At 42.7% G+C, this 19522-nt stretch overlaps 3 protein-coding genes across 4 annotated transcripts; all 3 read left to right on the top strand.

Annotated features, from left to right (window-relative positions):
• The first annotated feature begins 1563 nt into the window (after positions 1–1563).
• On the top strand, positions 1564–10106 carry LOC115592383 (target of Myb protein 1). 2 transcript variants are annotated; one of them, XM_030435028.1, is made up of 15 exons: positions 1564–1794; positions 3446–3530; positions 3922–4000; positions 4301–4450; positions 5024–5158; positions 5269–5418; positions 5838–5954; positions 7330–7463; positions 7566–7608; positions 7700–7820; positions 8348–8414; positions 9015–9090; positions 9224–9283; positions 9375–9414; positions 9521–10106. In XM_030435028.1, the coding sequence occupies exons 1-15, from the start codon at positions 1722–1724 to the stop codon at positions 9664–9666; spliced, it is 1476 nt and encodes a 491-aa protein (XP_030290888.1). In that variant the 5' UTR covers positions 1564–1721; the 3' UTR covers positions 9667–10106. The 2 variants fall into 2 exon arrangements, with proteins under 2 accessions (XP_030290888.1, XP_030290897.1); XM_030435037.1 differs by lacking the exon at positions 1564–1794 and adding an exon at positions 3281–3299.
• A 143-nt stretch (positions 10107–10249) lies between these two features.
• Positions 10250–11743, top strand: LOC115592391 (noggin-1-like). The gene is given in 2 exon segments (XM_030435052.1): positions 10250–11500; positions 11503–11743. Coding segments are annotated over 2 exon segments (861 nt in total). The 5' UTR covers positions 10250–10707; the 3' UTR covers positions 11571–11743.
• A 784-nt stretch (positions 11744–12527) lies between these two features.
• get3 (guided entry of tail-anchored proteins factor 3, ATPase) lies at positions 12528–17929 on the top strand. Its single transcript, XM_030431384.1, has 7 exons — positions 12528–12719; positions 13627–13774; positions 14141–14289; positions 14416–14566; positions 15553–15660; positions 16120–16317; positions 16407–17929. The coding sequence occupies exons 1-7, from the start codon at positions 12577–12579 to the stop codon at positions 16533–16535; spliced, it is 1026 nt and encodes a 341-aa protein (XP_030287244.1). The 5' UTR covers positions 12528–12576; the 3' UTR covers positions 16536–17929.
• Positions 17930–19522: the final 1593 nt, after the last annotated feature.

Below are 19522 nucleotides of genomic sequence, written 5' to 3'. Positions count from 1 at the left end.
GTACACTAGTGACCCACAATACATAAATGTGTCAGTAATTATCTGGAGTTTATCCTCCTCAATTTCACAGGGGAATTCAATTTAATACTAATTCTTAGGATCAAAGTGTGTATTCTGAGACACTAAAATGGGTAATGTTTACACACAGCGTGTGTCATGGTCCATTAGGTTGTATTTCATAAAAAAATATTCCGCTAAGACACCCAATTTTATCATCAATTTAACAAGAGGCATTTCCATTTTCTCTACTTTAAGAGGAAATGTATTTTTTATTCCATCACATTTATCTGACACACAGGCTTAGTAACTTTTCAGATCATGATTTGATATGAAAAATGGTGATCAGTTTATAGAATACATATTTAACTGTCAGTGCACATAGTCTCTGTACATGTAGATTTAGAATGCAGCCAGGACTTTTAACTGAGATATTTCTTTTCAGCGTGCGATTACCTCCTATATTTAAAGGACCAGTAAGTAAGAATTGGCATCCTGTTGGGTTCATTCTCAAAACAAGTATGGAGCAGCTAATCACCTGAATAAATACTAACTGATGCCTACTTTAGCTACTGTTAGCTAGTTAGCTCAGCTTGCTGTGCAGATAGTGGTCAAGGCTGAGAGCTGAGACCAAGATGGGCTGGAGCGTGCGGGGTTGCATGCTAACTACAGATAAACGTTGTAACGTAAAAGCTATCATTTTTGTTTAAACTAGTAATTGTTGTTAAAAAAAAAATTGAGGGGCTTCAAAATATAGTCAAAAAGTGATATTGCGATTATTTTGACGGATAAAATTCATGATTATAATGGATGATTAAATTCTACATCACAATTTTCACTGAAAAACTAGTAAAATCATGATGATGTGGATTATCTCCTGGTCTCTGCCAAACAGATGGTTTTTTTTTATTACATCTGGAGAACAAGCTTTGTAGGCTATAGCATCTCTTCAGCACCATGAGATTTTAGTTGATAAAATATTTATAAAACAACTGTAGTCCTTGCAATGTGGATAGTGCACGTCGATTCTGATTATTTTGTGATGAATTGTGCAGCCCCAATCTTTTTTTTTTTTTCATGTTCGTTACCAAAGTTCTTACATATTGCACCTTTAATTAAAAGATGTCAATACCGGTACTTTTCCACCAACTGCCAGCAACATAGATCCTATAATAAGCACCATGGAGGGGCCTTTCTGCTAGATAAAAAAAAAACTTTTACTTTTAACATTCAGTATACATTTGTTGATAATACTCATACTTTTATCAAGTTGACTTTTAGTGAAAGACTATTACTTGTAGCAGAGCTGTGGTACTCATCTTCCGCCACTTGATGCTTGTGTCCCTTCACTTAATGTAGGCTACCTGACTTTTAAAGACTTGAGTGAAAAAAAGTCTGTTCATATTTCTTGTATTTTCTACCTGATTACCTTTGAGTCTCGTGTTTAATGGTCTGGGAGCTGCAGCTGAACCACTAAGGTGTCTTTAGTTAAACATTAACACTTTGTGTCTGTCCTGCTGAGACTGTGGTCAGCCCCTGAGCTGTCTGCTGTGTTGATGTCTGCTGTTTCCTGCCTCTGTGTGTGTTTTCACGTGACCTCTGGAGCCCGTGCGCCTCTGAGGCAGCGGCAGACACCGAAAGCTAAAGGAAACACCGCAGTTTTGAGCTCACGGTGGCTGCCAAGTTCTTTGAACACGTAGAGGGAGCTTCTGGTCATTTCGAGGATGTTTGCGCTCGGGGAGAAGATGGAGTTTCTGATGGGAAACCCCTTTTCAACGCCCGTCGGTCAGAGAATCGGTAAGTCGCCGCTGCTTTTTAAACTATTTATGCTAGGATTTGTTCGCCGTTTGATTTAATTTGACTTAATCTTATAGTAGTGGTCAGCAACACGTCGCTGCATTTCATAATCGCACTGCCAGGGATGTAAAACTACCTCACAGCACTGTTAATGTTGCTTCAATAATTCTAAAATGTTCAATATTGAACTCCAAATTTGACAGAAACATGAAAAGAAGTCGAGAGCCAATGCCGCGTCAGAGGCGGGACTTAGTCCCCGCTATCTTCCGTGTGATTGGCTGCTGCAAGTAAAGCGACAACTTATTTGGCGAATTAAGCAGGCAGTGACTGTATCCTCTCACTTCCTTAATCACCGATGTGTTGTTCGAGCTACGGTTTCACACCTTGTGCGTAATTGTTATTCGTGCTCGTCAGCAAGCCCGTGTCATCTTGCACAACTCATAAGGCAGCTGTGTTTCCTCACGATGGCTGCAGTTCACCACTCTTAATACTGTAAAGCCAACGCGTTGGAAGAACGCTTGAGGCCAGCTGCTGATGCCTGGAAAAAAGATGTGTAATAATCAGGACAGTCATAAGTAGTGAGAAAATGTCCCACACCCATCTCAGAGCCTTCCTTCCTCTTATCTCATCCACTCACTTTCTCGCCCATTAAATGTCAGAGAGGCTTCAGCTACTTCTGAGGCGGATGAGAACAGAAGCAGCTGACAGTCACATGAATTGGTGGGAGCTGGGGAAGGAGGGAGGGAGGGAGGGAAAGAAGGGGATTGAGAGAGGCAGTGGTGAGGGTTTGGTGAGCTGTGTATGTGGGGGGGTGTTGGTGGAAAGGAATGAAGGGGATTTAGAGACTTATGATGAGGAGGCCGTGAGTGCTGGAGTGAAAAGAAAGCTGGCTTTGATTGCTAAATAGTTTGGAGGGAAATGCATGTTTGAGCCAAAAACCCAGTTTTCTCAATAAGCGTAATGCTATAAACAATTCCAGAGTTTCTGTAGAAACACCGTCACCTGGAGGATACCACTTACTTCACACGAGAGATTTTGGGTATTAAATCTGCTCTGTATTAAAAGGTGAGGCCTTTTATGATAAAGGTGGTGGCAGGTTATTCCACCAGCCAATCACACGTGTTATCTGCTGACACCTTTGGCAGGTGAATCCAATCCAGACGCATCCACACTGTCCTCAAGAAGCAAATTCAATCATTAAATGGGAGCATTTTTGACACCCTGCCTTAAGCCTTTTAGTAACCGATCAACTCGACAGTTCCCTCAGCTCTTCGCCTCATTTAGCATCTTTTAGCTCATTGTTTTGATCACAGTCACTTATTTAATGTAGGTCATTTTTGGCTGCCCCAGAATATGCTGTTTTCTTGTGAACATGGTAAAGCATTTAGCAGCGAAACAGACAGCTATTCCTCCTAGGAGTGAGGCAAAGCCAGAGCCGGAAGAGTAAATAAAGACTTTACATTTTTCAGATGCTCCACGTCTGCTGGAGTTGTAAACGGGCAACGGTTTGTGAACGTGTTCACCACAACAGCTATATAAGATGGACCTGTGTGACTTTGTGCAGAAATGATATTGTCTCAGAAATGTATCTATTCCCATAACAGCTTTACTGTGTAACTGAAACTTCCCCTGCTTCCTCTTCCGTTGACAGAACGAGCGACCAGCGGCTCTCTGCAGTCGGAGGACTGGGGGCTCAACATGGAGATATGTGACATCATCAATGAGACGGATGAGGGGTAGGGTGTAATTAGTCAACCGTTTTATTTTTGTACTTCTTTTACTGTGTCACTTCCTCGTTTTTTTTGGTTTTATTTTATCATTTCCATGCAACCGGTTGCATGCGACTGAATGACGTACTTATCTTAGATATGCAGTGTGTGGTTTGTAAATCTTTGAGGAATGTCACTGCATACCTCAAATGCAGTTTGTAGTAGCAATATGTACACTCTTTGTAGTGACTCCCATGAGCCATAAATGAAATCTTGACTGAGCTACCTTCATTAATGCTTCTGCGCCTCTTTTCTTACAAAAAAGAAAAACATTTATTGCTTCTTGTCATGTTTTAATATCAAGATGGACAAACAAGCCAACTTATCATGTGATACAAATGTGTCTTTGTATTTCCAGGCCCAAAGATTCAGTCAAAGCTATTAAGAAGAGAATCGTAGGAAACAAGAACTTCAGAGAGATCATGTTGGCTCTCACTGTGAGTAATCATCAGTGGGTGATTGTATGTAAAAGTTGTTTTCATTCGTTCATGACCTGAGGATTGTTGGGTGTGAGAGTGTAATGTGAAGGCCAGAATGACCCTTGTCCCGATTGGCTGGTGGCCTAGAGGAGATGGTTTTTATTGTGTGTGCTTACGCAAGTAGCTAAACCAACATTTGTATGGAGACAGCATAAGGGAAAAATAAGCATTTTTTTTTTTTTTTGAGCACCTTGCGTCACAGACATTTAATCACATTTGCACCTTTTTCATGCTGTGGACCATTTGACTGCCTCACAGGTTCTCGAGGCCTGTGTGAAGAACTGCGGCCATCGCTTCCACGTTCTGGTGGCGTCGCAGGAGTTTGTTGAAGGAGTTTTGGTTCGTTCCATTCTGCCCAAAAACAACCCCCCCACTGCCCTTCATGACAGGGTGCTCAGCCTCATACAGGTATGTTATATTATATAATAATAGTAAACATCTTACAGATTTTACATTTATATACTGATATACCTGATTATAGATGTTATCAATTAATCTTCTGTTTATTCTCTAATGTAATTAATCAGTGAAGTCTATGCAAAAAGGCCACATTATATTTTACAAAAAACAAAGAGGATGTCCTCAAATTGCTTGTTTTGTCTGGACAGCACAGTTTGGCCTTTTTGCACTGCACTGAATTGTATTTTTATTTTATTGGGATTCTTTCTTTTTATGCTTATGTTACTGGGATTCTCATACAGGTTTATTGTGAGAGACTTCAGCGGTGTATTGACATCCTACAGCTTTTAAAGTTTACTCAAGTTGGACTCTATTATGGCTACAGACTCACTCAATAATGTTATCTTTAGACTTCTTCGTGATTTAAATACCTCGCAGGAACAATAACATTGGAGTCGGGCATGTGGCTCCTCTGGTCGTCTTGTTCTTTTCACATGTAATCTTTGTTTTGGCCCGTGCACTCCGATACAAAATCAGTCATTCTCATCGTGTGCCGTCATACCTTCTTTCTTCCACACGCAGTCATGGGCTGATGCGTTTCGTAGCTCTCCCTCTCTGTCGGGGGTGGTGTACGTATACGATGACCTGAGGAGACGAGGTCTGGAGTTCCCCATGACAGACCTGGATGCTCTGTCCCCCATCCACACTCCGAATAGGGTGAGACTGTCTACAAAGCGAAAATAACACGGCATATGAAATGCACGCGTTACTATCTTCCTCTGCGCTGTACTTCTGTGACAGATGTCACCGCTGTTTTTTTCATGCAGAGTATTCCAGAAAACGGGACTGCAGAGGCGACCCCCGTTGTCACTCCCACACAACAGTCACAACCACAGGCTCCCGCCAGTGTTCCCACTCAGAATACTTCGCCTACAGTCCCATCCAGTGAGGGACCAGCCTCCCTCTCTGCAGAACAGGTAACACTGCCTGAAAACACTTGACTGCATAGATCTGTTGAAAAAAAGCAAAGACTGAATGATATGGATGTTGCAAAGCTAGTGATAATTGTAGACTCCAGTGTCAAAAACCCTAATTACCATTCAGAGCTGATAAAAAACAATACAATACACAAATTTCATAGGTCTTTGATAGATTTAAAGCCAATTCAGAGTCGTTTACAGAGTCATTGAAATACTGTGAAGGTAATACTGTGACCTGTGACAACTGCACTGCAGGAGTTTGAGGCTATGTCTGCATCTTCATACAAAAGTACAGCAGTGTATCACAAACACTAAAATGTTAAGCCGTCAGCGACAAAGTTACTAAGAATAAACGTCGTTGTGTCACGCTTTTATCGACTGCTTTTGATTTTGTGACAAATGTGTCTCTAATCCAGGAACAGAAGCTACGTAGCGAGCTGGCGCTGGTGAAGGGAAATCTCACTGTGATGTCTGAATTGCTGAACGAGCTTACACCTGGACAGAGCCAGCGAGATGATACGGAGCTGCTGCAGGTGTGTGTGTGTGTGTGTAGACATGTATTACACATGCTGTGGGGTCATAAATCTGTTTATACAGTCACACTGTGGGGAGTTTCCTTTCTTCTTGGGGACACACACCCACAATAAAAAGTTCCCATTCCTTAAATCCTTACTTTCATGGTAAAAACATCGGGTAAGGTTAGTTTTAGGTTAATGTTCAGGTTAGGGTCAGGCAAGTAGTAGTTTGACTCGCTGGACGCAGACTGTCGGTATAAATGTCATTGGGTGCCTATTCCCAAGAATCTGTCTGCTGTCTGCGTGTACTATTTTCATCCCCATTGCTACATGAAACAACAACAGCGATCTCTAGGCTAGCAACCTACGCGCTGAAACTGGCAATTTACTCCAACATTAACCTGTAACTAACAGTAAACACACGTGCAGACCAAGAATCCCAGACACTGTTTTGCAGCGGCACAGTCACTGCATCCTGGGTCAAATGCCCAAGACGATTGTGATTGGTTTAAAGACATCCAAACAAGCCAGTGATTTTTTTTCCCCCTGTACCAGAATGAGTATTGGTGCAGCCCGACCTTTCTCCGGCGCTGACACCGTGCTGTGGAGAACGGTCTGGCTGTGCAAGATGAGGCGTGCAGTGGTTAGGGGTTAGGGTAAGCCTTCCGGGAATTGAATGTAACAGTGGAAATCATTGAATTTAAAGTATGATTCAAGTGGAAAAACAAAATGAAAAAAGGATCTAACTCATCGGCTTATTAGTATCAGGTGTTATTGTGTGTGGGTGTGTGCATTTTCCACATTGTCTTTTGTAATCATCCAAGTTGTTGCGCAAGCGTGTCATCACCCCATCATTGCTTACTTGTGAGACGTTGCACCACATCTGTCTGATTCCATCTTGTTTTTTGTGAGCGTTTTATTCAGATTTGGCAGTCTTATACGTGGCATGTCAAAAGTAGTGAAATGTATCATCAGTGACCTTCATGCCTCTGAGATGCCAGAAAGCAGTGGGAATGTTGGGTGATACGGAGATTTTATAATTAACTGAGACGGCTACATTTGTAAAAATATGTTGATTGATTTTGAAAGCTTGTTGTGTGCGCTGTGCATGTTCAGTGACGTTAGTTCATCTTACATGGATATAACATGTTACAGAAGAGGCAGAGATGTGTGCCTGTGTGTATCCTGTTAGTCGTCAAGGGGATTCTGTGAAATGAAGGAAACCAGTGATTGTTATAAAAGTAGATGATGCACCATAACAAGATTTCGGTATACCAAAAAGTTCAATTACATTTGATAACTTGATTACTGTTGGTTATGGTTGATTCTCCTTTCATCTGTGTCATTAGCGATGAGAATGAATTCATCTCTCTCTCCTCGTGTGTCCAAGCAGCAGCTGTACTCGGTGTGTAAGAACATGCAGACTCGAGTGGTGGAGCTCATCCCCCAGCTGATGGACGAAGGGTTCATTGAGGAGCTGCTCATGGTCAACGACGACCTCAACAATTCCTTCATTCGCTACGAGAGGTGCGCTGGAGCCCAGCTTTGTGCTCTGGATGATGTTCATAAGAAAATGTTCTTTTTCAGTGTGTTGTAATTAACATTCATTGTGCTGTAATTGCGTTTTAGGTTTGACAGACTGAACAAGGCACAAATGACAAATACACAGCAGGTAGGAACGATCTTGGGTACCGTAGCGGTCAGGAAACTGTGAGGTGTAAAGGTTATTTATCTTCGCTGATTATATATTCTTACTGCGGCAGAGTTCAAGCCTCATCGACCTCAACCCCGAGCCTTCAACACTCAGTAGACCTGCTGTCATCACAGCAACCAGCCAACCGGCAGTCAGCGCCCGGGCCAATCAACAGCCATCTCCCAACCACAGTGTGTGAACTTTGTATAACTTCTGCATCATGTGTGCACTGTGTTGAAACACCAAATCCACACGTATGACATGCTTGAAGTGGAAGTCTTTTTTTTTTTTTTTTTGATGATGATTTTTTTTTTATTTGTGGCAGAAAAAAGGATGTTGTGGGTTGGACAGCACATTGGCAGGAAATGATGAAAAAAAAAAACAAAGGGTATACAATAAGAAACATTACCAAGTGAGGAAATTCCCCAAACTGTTAATGCTCTGTCAGAACACTGGATGTGTTTTGAAGCCACAGGTTGCATGTGGAGATTAATGTGATGAATAATCTGCCAGTGAAAATAAGTAAGAAGGGATTTCCATAGATCACCAGTAATGACATTCTGGTATGAAAATAGAGGAGTAGTATTTGGTTGATGATTGTGGTTTTATATCTAATTTGTGATGCCACAAGAATTTAGATATCAAGATGAATGAACTTGTTTTTCATACAGTTTTTTATTCAGTTTTTCATTCAGTGAGTTAACCCTCTGTCTTGCAGAGGAGGAGGAGGAGTTTGACATGTTTGCTCAGACGAGAGGCAGCTCCCTGGCTGACCAAAGGAAAAGGTGAGTCGTTTTTGTGTGCAATAGAGGTGCCTCATCACTTGCGGGGACTTTATCCTGCTGTAGTAGCCTTGGGGCAAGCTGCAACTGGTTGAGATGAATTTGGTGAAATGAACTAACAATCCGAGTGGCGATCCTCATGTTACTTTTGTTACAGTTTCGTTTTTGCCTAACGTGCGTGAAACTCTGATGGTCAAATAAGTCAAGAACACACACACATGCAAAAAAAGGATCTTTAAGAGAGAGTATGTGTAAAACCCCATCAGGATAGTATTTGAACTTGGAGGATTTTCACAGGTGCAGAAACTCAAACTGTTGTTGTGAAGTACCTTTCTGCCATCTAGTGACTAATTTAAATTAAATAAAAATACTTTGATTTGACTGAATAACACACACACACACACACACACACACACACACACACACATACAAAAAAAAGGCATTTGTATCACATTTGATACCACGTAGGCCTTCTTTTAAAGACCAATTTCAAAATGTTTGACAGCTGTAAGGGCATAGAACCAGTTGTCTGTTGATCAATACAAATCTGATGATGATCTGGAGGATCGTGGCGCCCCTAGTTACAATACATCCCATTCCCAGTGTGAGGTATGAGGACCCAGGAGCTGTGGAGGGCCTTGCTGGAGCTCTGGATACGAGGTTGCAGGTCACAGGAGGGGTATGTCTATCACATATAACTATATAACTGATGCAAAATATGCCCTGTGACATTAGGATTTGTGTGCTAGTGTGTGTAAATATAGCTAAAACACTGACACCTTTTCCCGCTCTCGATTTATTTTCCCCCTCAGATGCCACCAGCGAAAAACCCTCTGCAGAACAATATTGACAAATTGTTATCTTGTGATATGGTAAGAGGACTCACGTCTCTCTACAAATGATGTTCTTTGAAGTAAAAACTATTTGATTAAGTGTTGTTTTTCGCTGTATTCGGAAATGTAGGAAGAGCAGTCTTCAGTTAGTGAGGGAGTGACCAGTGATGGTACGTTCTTCTCTCGTTGCTGCCGTTTTACTGTAAAAATAGTTGTCCATACTTCTTGGCGACCCCCTGTGTGTTTCTGACTCCTACCGCCACCTGTCTCTTTCAGAGTTCGATAAGTTCCTGGAAGACCGGGCGAAGGCGGCAGACCACAGCAGCGGGCCAGTTCGCAGCGCGCAACCCTCCGCGTCCAGACCGCCGGCTCAGTCTACCCGACAACAGGACAGATCACATGACCAGCTTTTTTCACTTTGAGTTTTTGGACAAACCAGAGAAATATGTCATCACGTCACATTAAAATGTGCCTACAATCTCTCACATGCTGTGCCAAGTCAGGTGTTCTCTGAAAGCACGCACACACACACACACACACACACACACACACACACACACACACACACACACGGGACCACCTGACACTACAGAGCTGCTGTCTAATCAACCCATTGCAAAACTGCTGTATGTCTTGGTTAATTCTGCTGTTTGTTATCTTTATGTAAGTATAAGCAACTTCCTGTGACCGTATTTATGAGCTGTATAACTATAATGTCGATATAAGCAAAAACTTAAATGAGAACAATGTTTACAGTTAGGTATAATGTTAGAAACATATTTGATATATCGCCTTCTTGTGCCTTCGACCCAAGGGAGTTGATTTTGTGTAGACGAGAATAAATGCTGCATTGTCCTACTAACGTGCTGCTTCCGTCCCCCTTTTTTCAAAAATGTTGTGCGCTGTGTCGTTATCTAAGCTGCCGTGACGCTACTCACCCTGAAGTCCATTTTATAACTGATCTGAAGTTCAGTCTTTCTATGGAAGTATGTTGTGTCTGAGGTCTCTGACACGGCTCCACCCAATCGAGGTCAAACGATACTTTACTCCTGTTTTATGTTTGCTGTAGAGCGACTTTTTCTTTTCATGCCAATATCTCCTTGACGACGGCTCAGTTTCTGTCGTAACTGGAATTTAGCACACAGAGGATTCCGGTAAAATTCTGGTGCTTCCAATAATCAACACACAAACTATAGCTTCTCAGAAATGTCCTGTGTGTTTGCATTGAAGTTCGCCAAAACATCAGGGCCCGAGCTCAGGTGTGCTCTGGCCATACTCGATAATATGCCTGCTGTTTGTGTGATAAGGCACTAATTTCACTATGTTATTGATTAAGAGCTCAAGGATGTCTGGAGCTGGGAACATTGAGTCCCTGAAGCACCCAGAGGAGAACTGAACAGTCGAGGAGGAGGACAAGAAGGACATTTTATCATTCTTCTCTTTTACCATCCACATCTGAGACCATGCTGAGACTGTACATTTCTGTGTCAGTCCTTCTCTACGGATCTGCGGCATTCGACTTCTCAACCCAGAATCAGCCTCCAAATGTGACCGCTGTCGAAGAGGAGGACACGGGCTGGGATTTACTTCAGCTAAGAGCCAATCTGCTGTCCTTCTCGCAGCCAATGCACCCATACACCCTGCTGACAGACCCTGAGGACTACCACTACATGCCCAAACCCAGGCATCGACGGCCTTCTCGCCTCCTGCGTCTCCTGGGATCCTCTTTTGACCCGTTTTGGATGTCCATAGAGCAGCCGTCTGAAGCCTCTAAGGGTCATGACGATGGTCAACCTTTGTTGCGTGGTGACACACTGCCTGCAAAAATACCCGAATACACCACAGCCAAAGAGAGGTTTAACCTGAGTGCCTCCCCAGAGCTGAGAGAGGCTGCTATGAACCATCGCCAGAAGCTGGAGAAAGAAGCTAAAGCTCTGGACCTCAGTTCTTTGCCCTCAAACGTTGCCAGTTTAGTCAGAGACTGGTTCGTGCGCTCGGCCACTTGCGGGCTAACCTACCAGTGGGTGGATGCGGGTCCTGTGCTCTGGCCACGTTGGCTGCGGCACACCGATTGTGAAAAATCAGACGGGGAGCGAAGTTGCTCCTTCCCTGGTGGGATGGAGTGTGTGCCAGCCGAGACAACTTACATTAACATTCTGATCTGGCTCTGCTTGGAAGTCGGAGACGGAGGCGAGGGGTCAAGGGGGAACAAAGCTGACAGGCCTGATGGCAGCACTGAGATGGGGACAGGCGAAGTCATAAAAGGTGCGCATGGAAGAAAGTGCCTTACCCTGTGGTCACGGCATGTGCATGTTCATGTAAATGAATGCTGAGATTGTCTGTCCTCGTCTACAGATGGGTTCCTACATTACGCTGTTACTGAGCTGATGTTCTGCATGAAATCAAAATTGTGTTGACTGATTTCACATACCTAATCACAGCTACCTGCATATAACTTGAATGCTACTGGCTGAATTAAATAAATGTTTATAGAACAACCCTTGAATTCTGTCATTATTTTACTAATTACACCTTTAAGGAAGGAGCTACAAAGTTAGGTGCCTATGCAGCGGTAAAGTAGGCTGCAGAATAGGCTGCTTATTTACTTTCTTCACACTGTGATGGTCCAGGGGTTAAAATGTAAACCTTTTAGTTTACCCTTTAAAGGCCTGCCTCTCTAAAAGACAAGTAAAAGTCCAGTGTCAGTGATAATGAACTGTCAGTTGGTACAGCTCATAGTTTCTGCTGTGGGTTGTGTTACATTCATGGACGTCGGAAATTCAAGGATCAGTGGCTTCAGTGCATCAGTTTTTTTTGCAACAGGGATGGTTTTCTTTTGTGTCTTTAATATTATCATTCAAGTAACCAAAGATGATACACCGCAAGCGTTTTATCAGCATCTATGGTGCTCATGACAGATGGGAGATCCTGGGTTTAATACACAGCAAGCTGGTTTAAATAAATCAATAGCTGCCTGTATCTGCTGCCTTTCTTGTATGACATGAATAAATCCACAGGTTGAAGTTAATTAATTCATGATGATTGACGTCCTATTAAAACAGTTTGAAATTCTTGTCTTGTGTGAGTTGTGTTTGGAATGAATTGTGTTTGTATTTCTGTGCTTATACTCTCATAGAATAACACATTTCACTTGCACGCACATTTTACATTTTTAACTCAGCTGCCCATTCTGATCCCAACCCTTGTACTTCTCTGTTTTTGTCAGCACAATATCCTCGCTGATAAAGCTATCGACTTTTTCCGAGGGGCTCTGAAGGCAGCAGTGTGGTTACATCCCACCTGAGCTTTGCGTTGCATTGTACACAGACAAGATGGCAGCTTCATTGGAAGACGAATTTGAAGATGCTCCTGATGTGGAGCCATTAGAACCGACACTGAAGAATATCATCGAGCAGAAGTCGTTGAAGTGGATATTTGTGGGTGGGAAGGGTGGTGTTGGTAAAACGACATGTAGGTAAGTTGAAGGGAAACGCTCATCAGCCCCGTGCTATTGGGTCAGCCTACGTCGCTAGCTAACAAAGCTAGCTTATATTAGCCACCAGCCATAAGTTGACGTGGGTCATTCTCAGTTATCTAATAAGATGTGTTTGCTCCGTGACGAGCTCATCTAATACACGTGTGCTTGTTAGCTTGAGACGTGCTAGCATTAAAATGTTTTTGCTCTGGCATTTTCTAAGTCAGTTAGGCTAAGCTAGTAGTCAATTTGCCGGGTAGTAGAATGCTGTCAAGCACTGTCACCAGCTAACGTTAGCCAACTGACACATGGATTCATGGTTTTCTCAAGTGTTGCAGGATGTCACCGACAGACTGCTGCTTCTCACACGTTTACCCCGATTAACACGACAACATTCTTCCGTTTGTTTATTCAATAGGTAAATGTTTGTTGGCTTGTAACTAAGCTAATCGACAAATACACCGGCTAGCTAGCGTTAGCTGTCAGATCTGCATGATGGATGATATCTCACATTTCTTGTAGCGGTCCTTGAAGCCATTGATTGTTGGTTAACATTACGATATCGAGGGGAATATACAATTCTGTAGATGTATAACCGTAAAGCATCATAGACACATTCGTCACATACAGCTGAAGCCATTGAAATGTGTCACTTAGCTTGCTCACGGCAGTTTACATAACGAAGCATTAAGATCAGGACCACAGAACATCCAGGACTCATCAGCAATACTTTCAGTGGCTCCCAGTCTGATGTCTTTCCTTGTCACACAAACTACAAATCAAACATCCTGTGCTGCACAATGTGGAAGAAGTGTTGTTGATATATTGTGCTGTTATCAAGCACATGAACACTCTGTCCTGGCTGTCGCCTCCTGCTGTACAAACCTCTCCTGTGTCTTTTGTCCAGCTGTAGTTTGGCTGTCCAGCTTGCTGCTGTCAGGGAGAGTGTCCTCATCATCTCCACCGATCCTGCTCACAATATCTCTGATGCCTTTGACCAGAAGTTCTCAAAGGTCCCTACTAAGGTCAAGGGCTATGACAACCTCTTTGCGATGGTAAGTCGTACTACATTAAGAAACAGGGCGCAACCCTGGGCAGTAGGACGCTAAAGGTGAAAGTATAAAGTTGAATGTCATAGCCAGTTTTTATGGAAAGAATAGTTTCAGATAACACCTTTAGCATTTAAACAGCCTTTTAAAATGTGTGGATTTAACTTGGAAACACAGCCACGTTTGTTAACAAAGTAAATGAGGTCACCATTTCCTCAGAGTCATGAGGATAGTTAGTTCCACATCTGAGTCTCAAGCACAAACCATCATTGTGCTTTCACAAAGTGAACTGCTGAAGGCCTTAAAAACATTTGCAGTTGGCCAGGCTCTCAGTTTGCAATGGGCTGATTAGTTGTGTTTGTGGGTTTGCAGGAGATTGACCCAAGCCTGGGTGTGGCAGAGCTGCCTGATGAGTTCTTCGAGGAGGACAACATGCTCAGCATGGGTAAGAAGATGATGCAGGAGGCCATGAGCGCTTTCCCTGGTATTGACGAGGCCATGAGCTATGCGGAGGTCATGAGGTAAGACAAAGTAGACTCAGATCACAGAAAAACTGTTCACAAAACTATTTCTGACCTTTCACAGCTGAGCTAATAATAGAGAAATGGTAGCCAGTGTTTGACTAACTCAGCACAACTTTCCCTCAGGTTAGTGAAAGGAATGAACTTCTCAGTGGTGGTCTTTGACACTGCCCCCACCGGTCACACACTGCGGCTGCTCAACTTTCCCACCATTGTGGAGCGTGGTCTGGGCCGCCTCATGCAGATAAAGAACCAGATCAGCCCTTTCATCTCTCAGGTGAGGAGGACCAAACAGATCCAGTCGCTCATTGATAGTCGTCCTCAAAAGCCCCACGAAGCTCATGTTGAAATTCAACTTGAAAGATAGATGCGTAGTAGAAAGACAGTAAAGCCAAGTGGCAAATAGCTCATATTTAACATTCAGAGTAATTTTTATTTAAGTATTGGAATAAACAATACATATTTTATGATTGAAGAAGTCTCACAGCCTGAGAAAAGAAGCTGCTCTGTTGGGGGTACAGCTGCAGATACTTCTGTATCTTTTGCCAGATGTCAGCAGGTTGAGCAGGCTGTGGCTGGGTAGGCTTAGTCTTTTAGTATTGTCTGGGCTCTGTGCAGACATCTCACCTCAGCGATATCACTGATGCTCCCTCGATGGGTGCTAATAATAGTCCGTGTGGTTTTAACCACCTGTTGCTATGCAGACTAATAAATTGTATTTTCATCGTCATGATGATAAGAACAAGCACAACAAACAAATCGCAACACAGTGCCTAAAATAAGAATTAATCATTATATGTCGTCACAATGACTTGATTTTAAAGGAATGAAAACAAAAGGGTTGTGGTTGTGGCCTCGGATTTAGATACAGTAGAATGGTCAGTACCATACATAAGCAATTGTACAAAGTGCGATCACCATCAGTTTCCATGTCAGTATACTGTCGACCTATGTATCTCCACAACCATCTCCCCAGCTGGCTATCAGCTGCCCTCAGGTTAATTGGTCTGCTGGTGACTGTGAGGAGAGAAGAGCTAATATGGGCACCTAAATACCTGTTAATTTATCGCAAGTAATATTTTCATTGCAATACTGATCAATCATACATTACAGATTTTCCTCATTGTCGTTCAGGCCTACCCATCGCGACCCGACTTATTCTGGGCCAGTTTTTGATGTTTCCAGTCAGGATGTTTTCTATTGCTCCTCTGTTAAAGTTCACAGAAACATATATTCTCTCCTTTTCCCTTTCCCTGTTTGTAGATGTGTAACATGCTCGGTCTGGGAGACATGAATGCGGACCAGCTGGCCTCTAAGCTCGAGGAGACCCTGCCGGTCATCCGCTCAGTCAGTGAGCAGTTCAAAGATCCTGTAAGTTGCAGTTATAAACCAAGCACATTACCCTTACCACATACTTTGTGCAGTGCTGGTTTATCAAAGGGCACTGAGTTTGTGTCTGTACCTACATGCAGAGGCTCTTAATGTGCTCCTCAGAGAGTTTGGGTACCATTTGTGATTGTTGACAGTGAAGATCACATTAAGCAGTTAATGAATGAATGAATAAATGAATTAATCAATTTATTCTGACTGAAGAGAATCAACATGGTTTGAAATTTCAGTTTTCAGTACACTGTATAATGTTTTTTTTTAATAACTACACTGTTGGAGTAGGATGCTTATGGCATTATGCAGCCATCCTATTCTCTATTGCATCTTGACCTCTGATGCCACTCCACTGCGCTGTATGTTCCAGTGATTTTACACTCGAATGAGTCCTATTTAAAGCTTTTTTATGTGTTGTAACTCTTCTTCCTTCCTCACATCCATCAGGAACAGACCACCTTCATCTGCGTGTGCATCGCCGAGTTCCTCTCCCTCTATGAGACGGAGCGGCTGATCCAGGAGCTGGCCAAGTGCCGCATCGACACACACAACATCATCGTCAACCAACTCGTTTTCCCCGAATCAGAGAGGCCGTGTAAAATGTGTGAAGCCCGCCATAAAATTCAGTCCAAGTATCTAGACCAGGTAAGAGATCGCGGTTTGTTTTTCGCGTTGTCACAATCCAGCTGCGTTGTTCGCGTCGTTTTCATGAATAATCTGTCTTCTCTGTACAGATGGAGGACCTGTATGAAGATTTCCACATAGTCAAGTTACCGCTGCTGCCCCATGAAGTACGAGGCGCCGACAAGGTCAACACGTTCTCTAAGCAACTTCTGGAACCGTACAAACCCCCAAATAAGTGAATCCCACCACGCAGGACCTCCTCTCTCCCTCCTACAGACCACACCCATACAGTCTGAACTCACCTTCTCTGAGCTCCCCCCCCAGCCAGCCTCAAACCCTGCAGTTACAGCCACTCAGTCCTCAGCCCGTCATCCAGTCAAAGCAGAGCACTGCTACAAGACACACGCCCTTACTGAAGGGGAGCTGATAAAATCACACACATACATGCATAACCTGCTTTATTGTTAGAGAGATAAGACGGTACACATCTGTCCCGCCTTACTCTCCGTTCACCTCCTCTTCCCTTCGTTTCCTCTGTGTGGCAGTTGTACTATTCCTAAGCAAAGCATTTAACTTTTTCTCTCCAAAAACCTCCTCCTCCTCCATCCTGCTCAATGTCCAGCCGCAGTTGTGAAAACAAAGTGTTCCCAGTGACGGTGCTATGTATTCCAGGATAAAACGGCTTTCAGATGGTTGATGTTTATGCCTTGTTAATTCTGTGTGGTTTGGTGGCTGTGTCCGTTCTCCAGTTTGACTTTGACTATGGTTTCACGCAAATTCATCTCTCACATCGGGAACTTACATCAAAATCTCTACAGATTCAGGGCGTGACGGGAGGGTAGTGAAACGAGACATACTTAAAAAAAAAAAAAAAAACGAAAAAAGTCCAACACGTCTGCGTTTTTTTTTTAGTCATTTTTTGGTTCTCGAACAAGGCCATCCTTACCACAATAAAGCAACCCAGAGCAGTCTGTAGTGTCCATCACCGTCTGTCCAATCATCAGACCTCACCTCACCACGCGATCCTGGTGTTAATGCAGTTACCTAATGTTACTGAGGAAGCTTTATATCCACATATGGCTGTGAGTGTTTGAACTAGACAGTCTTAACGGCCTGTGTTAAATATTTTAGGCCACTGTAGTTGCTTCAGGTGGTTGAAGACGGCACCAGGTTTATGAGATTCAAAGGCAAAATGTGTGACGTGATGAGCAGCCGAAAGAGTTTGTTATGATGCAGATGAACTCCCAGTACCAAGTTCCCATACAGTGCTCATAAAACTCATCCAACTCTCTTCAATCATTTTGTGTCCATCCTGTTTACTGAGAACTTTATGGGAACACTATTGAGATACATTAATAGCCTTATTTAGTGCATTGTTAATTAAAATATATTGAATGTTGCTTGATCAAATGTTGAACAAATGAATGGGGTTGTTTTAAAGTAATGAAATACTGGACTCTGATTGGCTATTCTGATGCTTCATTGTTTTCCAACAGATTTAGACGACAGGTTGACACTCAAGAGAAAGCATAATAACCCCCTCTCTGTCTCTCTGAATGCTTTTGAGTCTATAAGAATCTGTTTTCTATATAAATTATGTTGCGAGTGTAAATTAAAACAAACTTGCCTCAGACGAGAGACTTTTGTCATTCTTCTGATCTGTGTACTGTTTATTTACTGCTTCTGGTAATTGAAGCAGACTGAAGCAGAAGCGCATGGACATAAACCTACCAGACTTGCAGATTGCCTCTGACTGAGCACCAAGCACCAGTTAAGCTTCAACAGTTCAGGAGCAAAAAAACAGGACACAACTGTTCATTAAGACAGTTGTAAGTCTAATTTAACTATACATTTACCATTTATGAACGAAGGTTATAAAGTGTTTCAATTGTTGTTTTTCACTTACTCGAATCTTGGCTTTTATTGTGAAATGTTTAAGAATTTTACTCTTTGAAGTTCCAAGTTACCTTTCTTTAATAACAGATATGAAAGAGATTTTATATTTTATAATGTTGTTTTTTTTCATAAACATTATTTTTTAAGTATCTGACAACTGACAACTGTTAAATGTAGTGAATTAAACAGTAAAATAGTTCCCTCTGTAATGTAGTAAATAGCATAAAGTGGAAGTTGGAAGTCGCATCTAATGAAAATACGAGTCCCCTTTACGTAACTTTACGTAGTTACATTCCACCACTGCATGACATCATAGGCACAGTGAGTGTCACTGCTTGAACTTCCCACCAAGTCATTTAGTTTGTTGTTGCTGAGTCTTGAAAATGATCTCCTTTCAAAATAAAGTCCTGGTGAGAAATTATGTAGGCTACAAGTGGGATTATTTCGCCGCACTGGGATTATTTTTCTTGTTCGGAGAAGAAACTGGAATCTTAAATGATGAGTGACCAAATTACACAATACGCGTTTTCTGTACTGTATTTTTTGTATTGTAGGGGGAAAAAAAATATTTATGTTATTGTAAACCAGAATAATTATAAACCCGTAGCAGGGGAAATTGGTTGTTGTTTTCATATCACTTAACACGACAGTTTGCCATGCTCCACTTGCTCCTGTTTCATAAGTGTCCGCTGCACTGTACGGTCCTGTGCGCTCCTTGTGCCCCGGCGCTGCGGCCTGTCGCTTGTAGTCCATCACCGAGCTGCGCTCTCCCGGTCGGGGGCCGCGCTAACGAGCTCCTCCTCCTCGTTTTGGGGATTTACCCCGGGGCGCACTGACCACTGGACGCAACGTGGAGGCTCCGAGGATTACTGCCATGCAGCCGACCGATCCTCGAGTTAACCGAGCTGACGCCAGGGGACATCAGAGTTATGAGCGCAGCCCAGAGAGGACTATACTACACAGAGGTGAAAATATGAATTCACTTCTCCAGTGGTGCCAATTACGCACAGAGATGCGCTGAGCAATTGGCGCGTTCATCAAGAAAAAAAAAAACACTACAAAAGGTAAGGAGATATTCTCTGATATATATATATATATATATCTATAAAGAAAAACACATTAGAAATAATAAGTGTTTGTTTTGTTTCATTAGATAAAGGCAACGTGAATGAACCCTTTCTGTGAATTAAGAGAAGTTTAAAGTGAGCGGTCGAGTTGCTCAGATGTTTCGGGTAAACTTGTGACATGGGCACGTTCGTTCCCCCTGCAGGTGAAACATCACCCAGGTGCTTGTTTCCCTCACGCGGCTCTTTCACTGAGGACCTACAAT

The sequence above is a fragment of the Sparus aurata genome, chromosome 1 (assembly GCF_900880675.1).
Source record: "Sparus aurata chromosome 1, fSpaAur1.1, whole genome shotgun sequence".
Classification (NCBI taxonomy): Eukaryota; Metazoa; Chordata; class Actinopteri; order Spariformes; family Sparidae; genus Sparus; species Sparus aurata.
This window is presented reverse-complemented; position numbering and strand designations above follow the sequence as displayed.